General features: G+C 32.8%; 2 protein-coding genes across 3 annotated transcripts; one reads left to right on the top strand and one right to left on the bottom strand.

Moving 5' to 3' along the window:
* The first annotated feature begins 660 nt into the window (after positions 1 to 660).
* LOC143914154 (alpha-tocopherol transfer protein-like) lies at positions 661 to 2,429 on the top strand. The gene is made up of 7 exons (XM_077434246.1): positions 661 to 877; positions 970 to 1,094; positions 1,154 to 1,310; positions 1,402 to 1,546; positions 1,627 to 1,734; positions 1,906 to 2,125; positions 2,190 to 2,429. The coding sequence occupies exons 1-7, from the start codon at positions 762 to 764 to the stop codon at positions 2,339 to 2,341; spliced, it is 1,023 nt and encodes a 340-aa protein (XP_077290372.1). The 5' UTR covers positions 661 to 761; the 3' UTR covers positions 2,342 to 2,429.
* On the bottom strand, positions 2,333 to 18,696 carry Pi4KIIIalpha (phosphatidylinositol 4-kinase III alpha). Of its 2 annotated transcripts, none has more exons than XM_077434244.1 (37): positions 18,457 to 18,696; positions 18,106 to 18,316; positions 14,016 to 14,752; positions 13,821 to 13,934; positions 13,564 to 13,741; positions 12,546 to 12,646; positions 12,313 to 12,463; positions 12,029 to 12,218; positions 11,626 to 11,919; positions 11,299 to 11,506; positions 11,119 to 11,230; positions 9,840 to 10,113; positions 9,649 to 9,750; positions 9,356 to 9,557; positions 9,102 to 9,239; positions 8,911 to 9,015; positions 8,636 to 8,827; positions 8,385 to 8,565; positions 7,866 to 7,962; positions 7,673 to 7,776; positions 7,178 to 7,310; positions 7,015 to 7,089; positions 6,693 to 6,922; positions 6,465 to 6,592; positions 6,233 to 6,379; positions 5,956 to 6,137; positions 5,743 to 5,872; positions 5,473 to 5,652; positions 5,053 to 5,173; positions 4,771 to 4,961; positions 4,626 to 4,692; positions 4,420 to 4,538; positions 4,155 to 4,343; positions 3,952 to 4,074; positions 3,700 to 3,823; positions 3,452 to 3,611; positions 2,333 to 3,366 (listed from the first exon to the last, which is right to left on the bottom strand). In XM_077434244.1, the coding sequence occupies exons 1-37, from the start codon at positions 18,556 to 18,558 to the stop codon at positions 3,141 to 3,143; spliced, it is 6,318 nt and encodes a 2,105-aa protein (XP_077290370.1). In that variant the 5' UTR covers positions 18,559 to 18,696; the 3' UTR covers positions 2,333 to 3,140. The 2 variants fall into 2 exon arrangements, with proteins under 2 accessions (XP_077290370.1, XP_077290371.1); XM_077434245.1 differs by having other exon boundaries at positions 6,486 to 6,592.
* Between the last annotated feature and the right edge of the window lie 834 nt (positions 18,697 to 19,530).

The following is a 19,530-nucleotide window of genomic DNA, read 5'->3' as shown; positions in this document are numbered from 1 at the left end:
TATTAGATCATTTCCTTTTATCACAAAAATCTGTCTGTGTATAATTTATAATAATTATGCACAGTTATCTGAAATCTATAGATATCTCTATAATTTCGTATTTATTATATGTATAAAAAATTGTACACAAAATCTAAAAATAATCCATAGATGTCTCTATGATTATTATTTCTGAGTAATTGTTATATAATTAATTGTTATATGCTATGTATTCTGATTGTATATGTATTATTGTATTTCTGATTTCTGATTGTATATGTATTCTGTATTTCGTTATCGTACACCCGTCGCATTGGAGCGATCTGTAATGACGAGTGTATATTGATTGTAACAATATAATAAAATAAAATAACTGTATCGTTTCAATTACATATGTACATTACCGCTGTCCTCCTTGCAGTACCAGTTTCTGGATGACCTTTTCTGTGTCAATTGCGTAATTATAACCGCATTTAAATTACACAACAATTATTATTATATATATATATATATATATATATATATATATATATATATATATATATATATATATATATATAGATATATATTTTTAACAATAATTTTAAATTTGAATTTTTTTTAGTACAGTCCATTAGTGGATATTTTTTGGTGGGATAATCACCATGAATCATGATTTTTACAATATCGTTAGATTTTTTAATGGTGAATTAACAATTATTTCCTGATTATCCATCATCGCGACGATTAACTTGCAATTGGCGAAGGTCACATATAATGTATAATGTACATTGTATGTACCTATGTATGTAATTAGCAATCGGTGCAAAGGCCACTCGTTACATGTCCACATACCCAAAGATAGAATAATCAGTATTGAGCTAGAGTTTGTTTTCTCAACACGTTCAGGACGAGACAGGTAGCCAAAAACAGTCACAAATATATTAAATTTTCATTATATGTATACTTTGAACAAAATTTATGTACATACATATGTATATTCTACTTTAGCATAATGGCAATGACTTCGGTAACTGTTGAAGAAGAATTCAAAAAAAATTCCCAGCTCTCAAAAGACTCTCTCGATAGTATGAGAGATTGGATAGAAAAACAGCCTCACTTACCCAAATTATCTGGTATGAACACAAAAAAGCAAAATCAAATATTTTAATTACTAATTAATTTTAACTTTTAGATTTGGATATTGTATTCTTTTTGCACAGTTGCTTTTATAGCATGGAAAAGGCAAAGTACACCATTGAAACATACTATACAGTTAGAACTCATGTTCCAGAATTCTTCAGTAACAGAGATCCCAACCACAGCTCACTTGTCCGCGCAATGGACTTTATGTAAAGTACTTTTAATAAGTACATATGTATGTAATTATGAATCTACGTGTTTTAAGAAATTATTATTTTCGTGTAATTTATATTGTTTTAGATCATTTATAATATTGCCAGAAACGACCATCAAAGGTGAGCGAGTGATTTATTGTAAGCTTTACGATATGGAACCATCACACTTTATATTTGCTGATGCCATGAAATACTTTTGTTCGGTTACTGATCTAATGCTTCAAGAATATGTAAATACATTCATATTCCATTTTTTTCATTTCATGTGAATATATCAAACATACATATAACATGTGTAAACTTTATTTAGGGTACTGATTTGGGTCATAAAATTGTTATTGACATGGACGGGGTGGTGATTGGTCATTTGGCCAGACTTGCTATAATACCGCTGAAGAAAATTCTCTACTATTTACAGGTGAAATTTAATCCACCCTTATTATTAAATGTACATACCTACCTATATACACAAATATTACATACATACATATAATGACTGGGTGGCTTAAAATTTCATTTATTTAAAAAAATTTCCGATTTACCGAAGTTCTTATGAAAAATATAATAATTACAAAAACTGATTCATTAGGAAGCAATGCCTGTTCGACTGAGTGGAATGCATTTTATAAACGCAGTGTCTTTCATGGATAAGATATTGGCTTTGATGCGGCCATTTATGAAGCAAGAATTGATGGAAATGATACATATTCACACTGCAAATGAAATGAAGTCTTTTTATGAATATGTCTCAAAAGATATAATGTTGAGTGAGTTCGGTGGAAGAGCATCGGATACCCTTACCCTGAGAAGTAATATTTTTTCACAACAAAAATAATTTATTTCATGCACCTATTAATTATTTTGACATTTCAGAACAAACAATTGATAAGATGAAGAAAAATAAAGAGTTTTTTTTACAAGAAGAAAACCTGCGGGTAAACGAAGCTAAAAGACCAGGAAAGGCAAAAAATGCTGGAGATATTTTTGGAGTAGAAGGATCATTTAAAAAATTAGATATTGACTAATCAATCACTTTATTATTATAGTATTGTAAATAATCACAATAAAACAGTATATCATAGAATTCTACATAGTTAACACTTTAATCAATAAATAAACTATCCAAATAGATAAACGTGTATTGAATAACATTTTTACGTACATTTAGTAAGATACATACTTGAACAACATAATAAGAATAAGAAACGATAAAATACTTGTACAAAACTTGACTACATATGCATGTACATACATATGTATTTGGTTGGTTAAGGGTGCGATTATAACGGGTGCATACTCTGACAAATTTTGCTTTTCAATAATCCTTTTGTGAATTGTTCGTCAGGGCACGCATTTCTTAAACATTATCCTATTAACAATTACATTTTACATTACCCATTACTTTGACACTGTTGGGTAAATATTGTGGTAATTTAATTACATTGTATGTGTGATTTATTCGCTAAGTGAGAATGAAAGGTAACTTTTTAAGTCATACATATGTACATATGTACATATAACCACAAATAATTACATTTTGCAGGATGGATGCAATATTTTAGATATTGGAATGTTTTTTAACATTTACAAAGAGATTTAATAGGAAAGTACATATATGTAGTACATATGCACATAGAAATTTAAAATTGTTCCATTGAAATATTCCATTGAAATATTCCATTGAAAGTTATAATTAAGTAGATAATTAATAAATAATCTTACCAAATGACTAAATTTTACTAAATCACAAAAATAATAGTATCTCATACAACCCTATGTCTGTGTAATACATTTACTTACAAACAATTAGTATTACATAATTAATTAATATGGAATTTGATTTTGATAATACTGTATCATATCATATGTTCTCGTACGGAAATTCAAAAATGAATTTCGAATTACTTGTAACATAAATGCTGCAGCTTCTTTATCTGACGAATTCGGAGCGAAACGAGCTCTCAACAATCTAATTGTTTGTCCACGGAAACAAGGTAATCCAGTATCGAGCATCAACGATACTAGGGATATGATTGCTTCTTGATAAGGTCTAAAACAGTTTGTAATTTGAAAATATTATAGAAAATAATAACAACACAACAATAATAATAAAGAATCACATGTGACCAACTTACCTCACTGCCAAAAACGCTTGTACACATAATTCACAAAACCAGCGGAATGGTGGTGCTTCCATCTTTCCACCCATAATCATCACCATCTCGTCTGTCAATTTTATGTCAGGTTCAAATCCAAGATTACCACCAGGCGATGATTCAAACATAAATCCAAAATCTAAAGCGATGACCAGAATGGGAATATTAAAGAAAATAAAAACAAAGTATTTACATACATATGTACATATGTAGTAGTCAAATCTCACCTATGTGTATTAAATGTCCATCGGTATCCAACATAATGTTCCCATTATGGCGATCTTTAATTTGTAACAAAAATCCAATTACACTGTAAGCCGCCATTGATTTAATAAAACATCGACGTGCAGCCTGCAAATAATAAAAATTATTAAAATTTTGTACATGCAGTTGATGGTGAGTTCTAACCGAGTAAACGTTCTTTGCAAGTTTCAATACGGGCAGAACCGGCTGTATATGTCTCTTATAATAAGACTTACCTGAAACTCTCTAGTTGTTTCATCTCCATACTTCTTAATAAAATATTCGTACATTCCAATATCGGTTTGACGGCCCAGCTGATCTCGAGATTTAGCATTCGGTACGCATTCAATAACACCACACTGAAAATTGAAAATGAATTAATTATTAGTTAAAAATGAATAATACAGATTTGGCCAAACATGCTGACATTAAAACTTACCCCTGGAGCCGTGGCAACGACTCTGTATGGAAAAAGATACAAGTCGAGACCCACTTGCTGAAAGATATTTTTGAAAATGGATATAACTTGAAGTGCAAGCATATCTTGCCTGACGTCGTCACCAACTTTGAATATGGCTGCTTGCCACTGTTCCGCTCCTAAACTAGTATGATGATCTTTACCATCGCTCTAAAATAATACATATTGCATCACATGTAAAAAAGTAAATAGCCTAGAATAAATTTACTATGCATATACTACTTACATTCGACTGATCATTACTTGTGTTCATAAGGGCCAATGATTCTAATTCATTAATTCCATGTCGGATTACACGAAATCTTGCTAAATATGGAGCTTTAGCTGCACTCTGCATGGGCGTTCCTAAAAATTATTGATTCGCAAAATTTAGCACACATTTTCGAGATACATTCACGTATGAATTATATTTATTGTATGATTATCACAAACCACTTTTGTAATCTATATCCATCACCATGGAATCTGGATTAGATGGAAGGTAACATCCCGGTTGAACCTGAAATAAATATTATATGTACATACATATGTAGATAAAAAATCTAGAATTTTAATTTCAGATCAACAAAACATGTACCTTAATTTTTTTCAATGCTTCCAAACAAGCTTTTTTTCTTTCAGCGCCCTTTGGATACGGTCTAATTTCACCACTAATATTTGTTATTTTACTAAAAAAATCAAACTCGCGTTCGTAAAATGCTTTTGCTGGACCAGACAAAGATGCCACAATACTTTTTGTCAATGTGTCCAGTGTGTCGAATAAAACCACTAAAACATTTACAGAGATTTAAATATTCTGCGCTAACAGTATGTAGTTACAAAACAATCACAATATTTAATTAAAAAAAGCAATTGGTACCATCTTTGCATTGCATGTCTTCATCAGTAAACATATTAGTTTGCATATTCCAGATTAACTGATGAGCCACTAGTTGAGATTTTTGAGAAATTACTTTGATGAATTCAGTTACATATCCCATCTGTGCATAAAAATATAATAAATAGGTAAATAGAAAAAATCATAAATGTGTAATATACATATATTAGATATGGTCAATGCTATGAACTGACTATTATTCATAATAATAACCAGTTAATGTGATTAATTAGATTAGGAAGAGCGCTCGTTAAATTAGGTTAAGTTGGTTTTGGTTAATTAAAAGTTTGAACCGGGTAAAGTTGAGTTAGTAAAAATTAAAAATAAGAATATAATTAATTAACTGGTTATTTTTAATAATATACAGACAATAAGCAAATTGAAGTATACAGAAAAACTAACGGTATCGTGTCTGAGCGCTTGGACAAGTTGGGGAATATAGAAAAGAACAGCATCAGCGGGATAGCTTCCTAAAACTCTGACTGCATATTGCGCTGAAGTCGGATGCGGTGGATATTGACGAGAAAAATAAGCCAATGCTTCAATCGGTGTAACGCGCGCCCAAGTCAACATATGAACGAGCTGAAAAATTTAGTTCACACGTGATTTTATTACAATTCACATGTGTATACAATACGTTTACTTCATTAGAATTGATATTGTATGTATTACTTCATTAGAATCATTGAGTAATGTATCGGTTGTTGCGAGATATTGTAAAGCTAATGGTATGTGAGATACAGCCAGAGGATCGAATCTAACTTTTCGTCCCAGTTCCTGAATAACCGCTTCATTTTTTATTCTGTAGCAGAAAAACAAATGTGTATTATATAAATATTCTTCCAAGAGATATTTGAATGTAATAATCGTATAATATGAGACAACCGTTCTGGTAAAAATACTGCTAAAGTTGGACTTATCTCCCAAGCAAGTTTTAAATAGTCCTTCCAAATCTTTTCAGTGATGGGTTTAGAGCGCCATGCTGCAATGTTTTCTTCTCCGGGAACTATCAATTCAGGTCGAGATCCAGGATTATGCCAAATAATTAAAAATTCAATTTCAACGGCCTAAAAACAAAAATTATTACTTCATATACATACATATGTAATGTATAGGTATGTAAAAACAAATTGTGTATGAAAAATATAAAATTGATAGATACCAATAATTCTAAAATAAGATTTCGTTTTTTTATATAATCCTTGACAAAAACATCAGCTGTCGTTTTGGGATTCAATTTGAGGGATCTCGCAGAGCGTTTTCCGACAATACTTCCAGCTGTACTGCCCCCACCGGATGACAAAGGAACCTGTAAAATTCGCAAAAGCCAATGACAACAGATTATAATTACCTTCGTCCATAGATTGTCGATTTATCGTTAAAAAATTAGTTACGGTGTTAATCCAACCACTAGCCTGTTTGTTAAACTCATTACTTCCTACTGATGTTCTATTATCGGCTGCATTGAGAGTATATAGACTTGGTGAAATGGTGAGATTATTTGGTCCATAAACATCAAAATCTACAGTAGGAAACAAACCATAAAATTAAAATATGAAATGAAAGTGAAAGCATAAATGTACATACGTACGTATGTATGAATATCGTTAAAACTTAATTACCGCCAATAGCACTCGCTTTTAAATATTTTTTATCGGAATGCATGACTTGCCAAAACTTGACCAAAGTAATGATATCTTCCCGCAGTGCTGCACCTTGTTTTGAAGGGCAACGTGGTTCGCGACAAAAATAGTCTAAACATGCACTGTAAACTCGTTCTCGCAAAACATTTCTAGCTAAAGATCGAGGAAGAGTATCTCCTTGCAGTAGCGAAAGACCGCATGATAAAAGTCTGAAAACATATTTTCGTTAAAATCAATTGTCTTCGCTCTCAATTTCATATATGTACATATGTACATGTAGTAAAAATCAAAAATTGCATACTTAAATCGAACTCCAACAGCATCAACATGACGGTTTTGATGGCCATCTCTAGCTCCAACACTCATGGGTAAAGATCTATCATGTGAACATATAACAATACTTATGTAGGAACATACATAACATCCACGCGATATTTTATTTTTAAATATTTAAAATAGATTACCTGTGTAATAGTGTAGCTAACATATCAACCTTCTCCTGGCTACAATACTTGGCCGTTTCGGCAAGTTCACACAAAAACCCAACCCAAACGCCATGAGGTGCGACAAAAGGAGGAGACGGTTCCAGTGTGCAATCTTAAATCATTTATATTACATATATTATAATGGAAATCTATAATATTATATATCTAAATGTATGTATGTATGTATGTCCATGGTATACTGTCTCGAGAACCGTAGAACCTTAACGGGTTTCCGAAGGCCAGAGACCTAAGAGAGTAAATATAAAGGCTCCCCAAAAGTGCTATGCATAGGCACAGTTTTCGCCAAGCTAGTGTATGTATTTGTCTACTGTGCAATTTGACAGTTTTTAATAGATTATATACTCAATATAGATATATACTATTTCATGGTATTATAAATTACACAATACGTAAGTGGTTTTTAACATAAGTGATCGGAGGCCAAAGTCAAAGTAGTTTTTTCGTAATACACACCTTCGTATGCAGCCAATGGGCTTGTTTCTTCAGTTTGAATAGAAAACAGTCCCATTTTTTTGTCTACAGTGTATTGCCAAGCTGATAGCATTTCTTGAAGAAATCTTAAAATAAGAAATTATTTTACTAAAAATATTGTAATATTACATGATGTACACATGTATATTTTACATATGTAAGCTCAAAGTTTTACCTTAATTCAAGATCAGGCCTAGCCGTAATTAACCACTGCCAACATTCTACGGCAGCCACCATGGCGTCTTCCGTAAATAATTCCACTTGGGACCACGCTACATGGAAAATTATAATCATATGCATATTAAATCATCATTATTTTTGCGGACTAAAAACGGAAAGTATTTCGTTTGATAGTATCATATCTCGAAATAAAATAAAATTTTATATCCTTTCTTGAACAAGGGAATATACAGTATGCCTGTTTTTAAAATGTTCTCGGATTACAATATTACCTACTATCAAATTACTCATTTTAATAACCTTGCTTTGCATAGGAGTCAATTTATCTCCATATCCTGGTGACAAATATTTATAACTGTTTTTTATCTGATGTTTTAACATGTTCATTATTAAAAGTAATAATGATATTTTGTTTTCGGTGTTTCCTCATTACAAACCTCTTTTTTTTTAATCCCTGATTTTAACACAACTACTTTAAATAGAAATTATATTAGGTATGCATAAATGTATTTACCAACGGCATGCAAAAGTTGTCTATGAAGACCAGGAGTGTTTATGAGGAGAGCTGTAGCCCTCCACAAAGCATGTCGGTGAGCAGCTTCCCCGGAAGTACCGGCTGCCCAAACGCAATCAGCTACTTGACTGGCCACACGAGACCTATCGCCTTCGGGAGCATTATCCAGCATTCCTGCAACCTAAACAACCAAGTGATAAGTTATTAAATTTTAAAATGAAATTAAAATTAAATTTTATTTTTGCAAATACCTCTCCAGCATAACGACTTCTCACACTAAGAACACTAACAAAACGAGAACTGTCACTTTTAACACATCGAGGGCGTTTATCTAAGGCCGTTGTCGATAGAGGTGCACTTATTTGGTTCAATCCAGCCGTTTGCAAAAGAGAATCAGTGGCTAATGCCAATCCAGAATGATGCCATAGTGTCGAATTTGGCACCTTAAATAAAAAAGAAAATAAAACTATTGAAATCTTAAAATTCAAAATAAAGCATGAAGCATGAAGTTTTAAACTTGACTTACTTGATTCAAATATTCTTGAAGATGAGAACGTGTCGACTGAGGGGCCCATTTCATTGCTTCTTGAACGATACCTTGACAGCGATCAGCAAAATCTTTTACAATACTCTATAATGATGTGATAAAATAAAGTGTATAGTTTACGTTGTAATGTTTACCTTGACATAAATTAAATAATTTAATCGAGTACAAACTTCTCTCGCTTCTAAAGTATCCTGGAGTTGTAGAGTGAGATTTGTAGATGGCACTCTTAACACTGGCGTTTCCTCGTTTGCGTCTAATTGTAAACTGAACGATAATACTTGTAGAATGTCTAACATAGCCCACAGAACCTACAAAAATTTGAATAATAATATAAAGTAAACTAACACATTGTATTAACATCATACGTATTTACATATATGTATGTATGTAAGTACACATTATACCTTATATGTATCCAACTCACCCGACAATTCCAGAGTAAATGCGGAAACCTGTCTACCAAACCAGCTAAATATTTATCAGCAACTCTCCGAATTTGTTTATGCATGTGATTAAAATTCACCAACAAAAATTGGGCGTGACTTTCTAGTTCCCGTTCGCGCGCCTCATCTTTTGCTTTATTAGACATACAGTCCAGGAATTTTTGAAAGACTCTGTCGCCGACACTGAAAATAAGTCAATTTTACCATATTACATACATACATACAATGTAACTGTATGTGTAATATGTAGGTTATATTATTATGTAATACATACCTGCAAACACACTGCCACATGCCTGATTTATCTTTTTGCAACGCAGAATCGCTCAAGTACTCCAATATAGGTTGCAAACTGGGCTCTGGAGAATTAGATACTCTAATAGAAAAAATAAAAGTATTTCACTAGGTATTGTACAATAAAAGAAATTTGCAATTCAACACGCAATAAAATCTATGAATAAAAACCTTAACGTTTCCAACCAATACACACTAAGGAGATATGTGCATTGTGCAAAGCTTAATTTATTGACATACGCCGTGATGTCAGCTGGGTGCTCCAACAGATTCAAAATTTGAGTTTTCAATTCTTGCAGTTCAGTTAAAGATACCGAATCGTTTCGAACAGCTGACGTGTATTGCAGTTCTCTCATTTCCGAACGAGATGAAGTCTGAGAAACGAGATACGGAGATTTCTCTGCTATTTCTTTAACACCCACATACCATTCAACAGGCCACAGACCTAAAACATTCATTACATATTATGTATAGTAGAACCTCAAACAGACACAAATTTTACGATTTTGCTGCTGAATTTGAATTGAAATTGCTTTCAAATGTTTACGTTATCAGCTTCTATAAGGAAATAAATTTAAAAGGCTGTTGCTGCATGGTAGCAGAAAGTTGGAATTCTTTAAAGGTGAAAAAAAAACATTGAAAAAATCATGGAACAAAATTTTGACAAGGCCATTAGTATGTTCCAGTAACGCATTCATAAGTTATATGGGAAACATTACGGGAGCAATAGCACAACTTTCAATATGTGGTGATCGTGGTGAAAATGTCATTGAAGAGTGGTTGAATTGCGATACGGACGATCCTGGATTCCAAATTTTGAACGATGAGGAAATAATTAAAGAAATATCTAACTCAGTGGAACAAGATGAAGTAGACGATGAGGAAATTTGCGACGGCGATATTGGTCCTACACATTCTGAAGCTTTTCAGTGCTTAGATGTTGCCATGAAGTGGTTTGAGAGCCAAGAATAATGTAACTCGAGACAATTTATGTGTGTTAAAGGTATTCGCGATTTGGTAGATTCAAAAAGAACAGCTATATATGTAACTTTTAAGCAAAAAATAAAGAATAATTGATAAATGATAATTGATCTTCATGTTATTATATATGTATGTACATAAATGTCGACAAATAAAAATTATTCATACAGAATGTACTCGTCTTTCTCTGTCAATTATGATTTTTTCGATTATCCGGACTACCTACATCCCCAATTAGTCCAGATAATCGAGGTTCTACTGTATGTATGTAATGTACAAACGTGTGAACAAAACAAAACAGGCTAGCAATGATCATGAACTGAACATTTTTTCGACAATATTATAAAATAATAACAATTTCACGAATTGGGTGTAACATATAAATGTGAATATTTTAAATCTATATACATACATACATACGTATGTACATATGCACTCAACAAGTCTGAAAATGTAAAAAAAAAAATACCTGATTCTGCTGCTGTGAATCCCATTACAACACAATATAGCCAAAAATCTTTGAAAAGTTTATGGAGACGGGGTTTGGGGTTTCGAATTGGAGGCAATCTTCGAACCAAAACCTAGAAGTGATTTTGTTTAAAGAATGTTTTGATAAATTAAATACAATGAGTGGATATTGTTCAGTTACCGCAATGACAGGAACGAGTACTCCAAGATTTCCAGCACTGCTCGATGATTTGAGTGCATTCGGTGCCCTTTCTGAAGCCCGCTTGCCTTCAAGTCCTAATTGAACAAACAATTCAAGCAATCTTCCCAACAATTCGGTCATACCTTGTTCGCCTGGAATATTGGCAGCTATATTTGCTAAGGCATTAATCACTGCTCCAGAGACATGTCTAGATAAAAGGAAAAACGAACGGTAATGACAAAATATACACATATGTAGTATATAATTTTATTTGCATGCACATACATGTGTATTGAATATAATAAAAATAAAAATAAACTAGTGTACCTATACTGTTTTCGTTCATCTGATGCGCCACCAGCGCCATATGCTGCACTTCCAGCTTCAACTGTAATCACCGTAAACATTCTCATGATCTCTTCGTAAACTGGACCATCCCATTGTGAAATAATCATGCAGCCCAGTTGATCCACGATCAACGTATCCAATGACGAGGGAACCCGACAAAATCTTTGTTGAAAAAACTGCAATATTGTATCGGTCGTTTTAGGCGTATCTTTCAACGCCACAGCAACGTGACCCAGCATAATCACAATATTTGTACTAATTAGTGACGATTCACTGAAAAAAAAAAGATCGTTTGATTTAATATATGTACATAGTATTATTGTATGTGTTATTCGTGAATACGGAACAAATAGTTGTTAGATACATATATGTACATATGTACCTGTCACTGGTTTCAGCAGTAAATAGTCTATTGCTAACGGATGCTACGAGAGCCGGAACACAGTATGGATCGACAGACTGAGCTGCTTCCAAAGCAATGCATAGATTTTCTATAGCAGCATCGCGAAGTTTTTCAAAAGCAGTGCAACGAGACGACACATTGTCGACAACCGTCATTTCATTACCTTGCACTAAAATTTCAATAGAACACTATTATTATTACAACAAATACGAGTGAAACCAATATACATATATGTAACTGTTGAAAAATAGCACAAAACAAACATGTCACTTTGAACTGCTCCTTGTTGCCTTTCTCGGCAAATTGCTTGTGTAATTTAAACAGTATTGGTGAAGGTGTTACTAGAAAATCTCTAAGACAGTAAATAGAGGTACTGGCAATATTTGGAAACTTTAATGCAAGTTTTCCTAAGCCCTGAAAACACCAACATTATACGTGTATGTATGTGTATCAACACAATATAAGATTATTGTATGAATATTTATTGATTATGCACCTCTAAACAAACCATCAACAGTGGCATATGGGCCAATACCAATTTGTGATTATGGTTGGAATTTATTTTTTCAGTAAGTCTCCCGCATAGTGAATCTGCACCTGGAAACATCAAATTTCTTAAAAACCACTTTAAATACTAATTAATGATTACAATCCAAAAACACACCATATTTTATATATAAATTTATTATATTATGCATGCGTTCAAGGAAGAAATTTTAATATATGTAGTATGTAAAAAGGATAAAAATTAATTCAATAAATCTCAAGCGTCATACACGGTTATACATATCACTTGAAGACGCTGTTAATAAAAAAAAAGACTGTTATCAAAAGGGAATTGAAAATTCACACAATATATTTGTGATAAATTTCACCTATGATTATTGTTAAGCAGTGAACCAAATCCAAAATATCATAATCGTCATCCACTGAAAAAAATGTACGAAAATCTTATCAAATACAAACATTTTATAAGCCAACATATCTATTGTACTATCCCAAATATCATATTGTAAATAAATGAATTTTATTTATTTGATAAATAAATATCATCAAAAATATAAGTACATAATAATATGTATGTGTAGATAACATACATATGTATCTGCCAAATTTTATATATTTGCCAAATTTTTATTTCATTGACTATTTTTGGAAAGGGTTTCTCGTTTCGATGTTTCATCTAAAAATATGCTGTTAAAAATTAAATTTATAAAAACACTTTAATTTTTTTTATACTTACATAAAACCATGAATATGTAAAAAAAAAACATTTAGTAGTAAAAAATGTGCTAAATTAAATATGGTTAAATTTGATAAGAATATTAATTAATTAAAATAATCATAAATCGATTACATACCTACATATAATATTATATAAGTGCAAAATTATATTATACATAAAAAACGTTACACCAATATTATAAAGTGAATAGAATATTCATATGCAATTTTGCTCGCTTTTAGATCGGTTTTTATTAAAACTATTTCTAAGAAGAGATAAAATAAATTACCTGTTTCGTCTCCAATAGCCCAAACGAGAAGATCTACACAAGCAGAATTAGCCATTACGTTTACTTTGAATTTGTTCACGGTTGCATAGTTATTTTCTTTGTCTTCTCTTTCAGAAGCATCGTGATGTCGACTTTGGAGTTCCGTTTGTCCACTTAAAAAGAGACATTTCACAAATTCCTGTGCGGGGCAACAAAATAATACTTGAATGTGATTTTAAAAATTTTATGTAATCTCAAAATGAAATTATGGTGCATACTTGAACATCTTTGGTAAAAGGGGCTGGCAAATCTTTTTTACTCTGCAACAATTCTCTCAGCAACGTTACCATTACTAGATTTAATGTTTCTGAAAATGACCTATAAGGAAATATCTGAAAAAAAAAATGTTTTTTGAAAAAAAATCAATAGTATACATATGTACACACATCCATTTCCAATACCCAATAACACACCTGTATTTGTCCCGATGCAAATATATCTTCAGCTTCCTCGTCCAAATAATTGAGTAAATCTTTAACTAACAATTTTTTTGCTAAAGCTAAAATAGTTTGAAGATGCATGACTGGAAATTGAACGACGGCTCTTTTTTCAGGTGACTCCATCGTGAACCTCATGTTTGGAAATTGATTGAAACTCGAACCATATTTTGTGAAAAAATATGTAGTGGGGTCATAAGGAACAGAATTGTGACTTTGTAATGAACCTCTCTTCAACGAGTTGGTGCCGCCGCCGTTGATTCCGTCATTTGTATCATTATGAGAACTGGAATTCAATGATTCAATAGTGGACGAATTGAGATTACCAGACAGTGAGCGGGGTATGATGGATCTGAATTGATTGAAACTGCGTTTTTTGTTTGTATTCACTTGAATATTATAATCCAAAGATTTAGGTTTAACGGGGGGATCGGGCTCGGGAAAAATCCGACAGAGCAACGGAGGATTGTTGCTGCAAAATCGACCCATGGATCGTGCCAAACCTATTAAAACTGGGATTGTACTTTTACAAAGCTGTAACTTTGATAGAGCATTTTCTTTACTCTCGTGACACTCGGTAATATGTTTGGTGAGATTGTTCATCAAATCCACTTGAGCAGAAATTATTTCATCTCTGAGATTAGCATGTCTCGTTGCAATATCAGATAGTAGCGTATTTAAACAGAAACTGAATTTTTCGGATGCCGTAATACCTGTAAAATCAATAATGAATACAAAATTGATTAAAACAATTTCAAATGCATAACAATAGAATCCTATTCATTACTGACAATTAAATGCAATTTTGAACAATTAACGGTAGTACATAGAAGCGAATCTCTTTTATGACTACACAGATTACATGATAAAAATCAAGAAATATGTACATAACATAGAATAACTATGCATAATGGTGATGAAAATTAGCAGTACAACAATTAATTATATGACATACACATAACTCTGAAGCAATGATTCTAAATGCAACTCGGATAAAAATTAATATACAATATAATACATACATACATATATGGACGTACAACATAATACAAATTTATTATTATCATTTGGAAATTGATAAAAATATAAATATGGGACACATTCTGCACGAGACATGTTTCGATAATTCAAATATGTGGGTTAGTAAATGCTACTTCTAAAAAGATAACTTTTATTTTGAAACGAATTATCTTAACATAATATTTACTTTATCTATGTACATATGTACGTACTATCAATAGATGAAGTTTTGTGATCATAGCGAAAATTCCAACTCGAGATTTTGACTGATTCGAACTCAGAATCGATCACTGATCACATTTTCATGATCTACTAAAAATGTGTGTGTGTGTGTGTGTGTGTGTGTGTGTATTTTGGGGATTTTTCGAATACCGTTAGTCATATCGAACTGAAACTTAGTATCGGTTACTAAAATTCTTATCGACACGACGTAAATCTTTTTCAAATTTTTAATTTGACCGGAAATGGTATCTCTCCTTATACAGAAGTGTCCCCTTTTTTTAAGTTTTTCAATTCAATTATCTCCCAAGCCGCTAACTGAATAGGACTGAAATTTTTTTACATGTAATAGAAATAATAATCTTTATAACCTTATATTTTTTAAATATTTTTATCTGAACCGGAAGTAGTACTGTTACTCTAGAGAATCGAGGTTTTTTTATGTTTTTCTCAGAAACCTTGTGGTTTATTGAACTGAAATTTCATATCTAAAAGTTTAAACTTAATACCAAGTTATGTATAAAATTAAGTAAGCATCTATTTGAATGTAAAGTGACATTCTTCTACCACTACCACTTTCTATTTCTACAGTTACTTTGACGACCTAACGCGAGATAAGCGATATTAGAAGTGCAGACTATCCATTTTAGGATGCAAACAAATTAATTTCCATGCCTTTAGTAATATAAAGTTTCTACATCATATTATTTTATAATTGTGCAAATAGTAATTATAATGAATTTTGAACTACATTGTACTTGATCTATTTATACATAATACATAACGTGACTAACCATGGAAACTTTTTTTTATTATTTTATAACTCCGTAAATGGAAAACCGTTTGTAACTACATAAATATATGTATATGTAAATACATACATACATACATAGATGAGATTAAAAATAATAACACCAATTGTGACTTATTGTTACTCAACATATAAATATGTCAACGGAATCAAGCGTAATTCAGTTACTAGAAGAATTGCACACGTATAATACACAAAAATGCATAAAATATTGTTAATATTTGTAATTGTTTTGGGAACACTCGTCAACCTGGTAAGTTAATTTGAATTCACTACAATTTACTTTAGGCTTAAATGTATAGAAAATACTTGACTCTACATGTGTACATATGCATGTATGTATAGGTACACTAAAATTGCTTTTTTTTTAAACTGGAAATGGTAAATGCCAATTAAAGTGACTGTAAAGCAGCTATAAACTCCTTAATATTATGTATTATTTATACATATTTCATACAATTTTAGAACAATGCTCAAGGTGGAGGAGGTAACGCTGGCGGTGGAGCAAATGGAGGCAAGTAATGTGGTACCCCATCGCGCCCACATTTCGGCGCAGTTCAACAGTCATTTCAAAAAAATTTTATATAACAAATTAAAACAGAATTTGTATGCAAAATAAAGTGTATATATATGTACATATGTTATTGGCTAATTATGGAAAGGTGTCTGACGAATAATTACAACTATTTGTTTATTGATCGTTTTATAGATTTTTGTACATGATTTTAATTTGTTTATTAGCGATTATCTAATATCAATATAAATTTCCCGAAAAGTAATTATATCGTTACATTATATCAATCTGTGACCGACAAACTTATAAAAAATAAATTTTACCTGATTTTTTTCAACGGTTGTGAACTTATAAGAAAGGGGTACACTTTCTTCTAGTTTTAAGCCAAAACGTGTGTTAACAAATAACTTATTTATTTAACGCCCTATAAGAGGCTTTTAAACTTCATTTGGAATATGCAAATACTCCACAGTTCATTTTGTTATCATAATACAATTGATAACTTCTTCTTCTTCTTCTTCACTTCCATCCTCATTATCTTTGTTTTCTGGTTGACTAATATTTATGACTAACATTTCCATATTGAAACGATTGAAAATCGTATAAAAATGATATTATATTCAATAAGCTAAAAACAAAGAGTCCAGATTATTCGTTTGAGACTTCTAACATTAGCATCATTAGCTGGGTAATTGGTAAAATACTCTAATGTTTATTTATTTGGCAAATAACTTCTGTTTTTCTATTATTTTTTTTTATTATAATGAGCGAAAATGATGTTGCGCTGAAATGTTACGCGCGGAAATACCTGTGTGTAATACATTAACGCCATTACTTTATATGAATTTGCAATAAAGACGATCATATTTTTACAGGAATAGGCTTTGGAGCGGGTATAGGAGGTGGAGCAGGTGGTGGAGCAGGTGGTGGAGCAGGTGGTGGTGGTGATGGCAGAGGCAATGGAGGAGGTAACGCAGGAGGTAACCGACACACGGAAATACACTGTTCAAATTTTATGTAATTTTCATGCATTATATGTTGAATTTTTAACAGCCGGTGCCGGTTTTGAAATGGGTATTGGAGCCGGAGCCGGAGCCGGAGCTGGGGCTGGAGGCGGTGGCAAATAATAAACAAAATGTGAAAATGGTGAAAATAACGAATGCATACACTGCTTTTATTTCACGAAGGCGCATTTTATATCATAGAGGAGCACAATTCTTTCCCTCTCGAAAAATCTCCATAAATGTACTCGAAATATAAAATAATGCGCCTTCTTGGAGTGCAAAAACAGTGCACATATGTTACATATTTAATAAGTCGAAAATGATTTGTTTTCATTGACAAAATTTCTTTCACAGAAAATGACATTCACAACAACGGCAATTAAAGGAATATGAGAAAATGTGAACCTCGAATTGGAATAACTACACAAACTATGTATTTATTAAATGTACTTTTTTTTTTAAATAAATGTTGTATTAAATAAGTGGAAGTTTTCTTACGATCTGTGGATACGATGTTGCAGGAGGGTTCCTCCCATTGCGCAGTGGATAAACATTTGAGCAGTTTGAGAAAATATGGTAGCAGTTTGTCTCGATGTTGCAATCCACTCTGCAGGAAATAAATTCCTAGAGCGATAGTCGCCTCTTGGCTCCTGGGAGTGATGTGAACGATTCCCGACACTTGGGGACATAGTGCGAAGAGAGTATTGATCTGCAAATGAACGAGAGCGAAGTGAGCGGTCCAAATGTGCGAGGTTGAAGGTTACAGGTAGTACGAGGGTGCAAAGGTGCACAGAGGTGCAGAGAGGTGTAGAGAGGAAGATGAGGGCAATTAGTGTAGTGTCGAATAACCTTGTCCCAGGGGGCTGGAGGGGGCGTGCGAAGGGCGAGTGATCTCGCCAGATGTCTGACGGCTCGGCTGTGAGCCGTCAAGGCCACGCCGCCCGCAGACATCGCGAATGTCGGAAAGTCGCGAATCTTCGAAACGCGAGATCGCCACTCCCACTCCCACTCCCACTCTCACTCGACAGTGACAGTGACAGTGACAGTGACAAGCTCTCGGCCGGTCTGACACTTTGCACCGACACTGCTGCCAACTCATCGTCGATCACATACCGATCGTGCTAGCTTACAAATAACAAGTACAGATGGCATCGGTGACCGAAAATATTTTTGAAAAATTCACGGTATGGCTTTGCGTCTTCCGAGATTGCAATAAAATTACATTACACTCATCACCGTGAAAGCAGTGCACATTTCGGATGACCTATTAATGATAAGTCCGCTTGGCGTACATATTTGGCAAGACTTGCGTAACCGGATAGGATAAACGCTACAGTCGTTGGCCACCTGAACTAATGTCATGTTGTAACATATGTACACTGTGGGGATACAAAATAATACAGTGTCCTATATAGGTCTGTTCATACCTAGTAGGCACGTACCGACTTCAGCAGGTATCCGGCCGTACTAAAAGTATTCTTTGATACATTTTGTATGGGTATATTCATACCAACCGTCACGTTTACGCCACGGCAGGCTTACAGCAGTACCCGACATTTCCTGTTCATACCTTACAGCAACATCCGTCAACGTATTGTATCCGTTTTTTTGGCCATCGTGGAAATATACACGCGAATTACGTGCCATGAGTCTGCCGCTTTGCTGTTTTGAACCAATTATCGATAGTTACAGTTGACAAGTGTTCAATCTTTCGACATGGTTTTGGTGCAAATATTTAAAAAATATTTTAATTTTTTTTTAATTTTTTACGGAAATATTTAAAAAAAATTTGTCCATCATCCACAAGCTGCTTATACAGTGTCCAAAACTCTCCTTCGGTTTTTCTATTTTTTAACATGGGATGCACATCAAAACGCCTCCGTGCTTTTTTATTGCCTTCTTGAGCTTCTTCTTCCAACAACA

This window comes from Arctopsyche grandis, chromosome 7 (assembly GCF_051622035.1).
Source record: "Arctopsyche grandis isolate Sample6627 chromosome 7, ASM5162203v2, whole genome shotgun sequence".
In the NCBI taxonomy this organism is placed as follows: Eukaryota; Metazoa; Arthropoda; class Insecta; order Trichoptera; family Hydropsychidae; genus Arctopsyche; species Arctopsyche grandis.
The sequence above is the reverse complement of the archived record's forward strand: the minus strand, read 5'-3'. Positions and strand labels throughout refer to the sequence as shown.

Coding starts and splice junctions, on each gene's coding strand:
- LOC143914154 (XM_077434246.1), top strand. CDS start 762: ATGTATGTAATTAGCAATCGGTGCAAAGGCCACTCGTTACATGTCCAC. Junction 1,095..1,153: donor TCACTTACCCAAATTATCTG/GTATGAACACAA, acceptor TTTAACTTTTAG/ATTTGGATATTGTATTCTTT. Junction 1,311..1,401: donor GTCCGCGCAATGGACTTTAT/GTAAAGTACTTT, acceptor ATATTGTTTTAG/ATCATTTATAATATTGCCAG.
- Pi4KIIIalpha (XM_077434244.1), bottom strand. CDS start 18,558: ATGTCTGCGGGCGGCGTGGCCTTGACGGCTCACAGCCGAGCCGTCAGA. Junction 6,380..6,464: donor CTAGTGGTTGGATTAACACC/GTAACTAATTTT, acceptor CGAATTTTACAG/GTTCCTTTGTCATCCGGTGG. Junction 6,138..6,232: donor ATCTTATTTTAGAATTATTG/GTATCTATCAAT, acceptor TTTTGTTTTTAG/GCCGTTGAAATTGAATTTTT.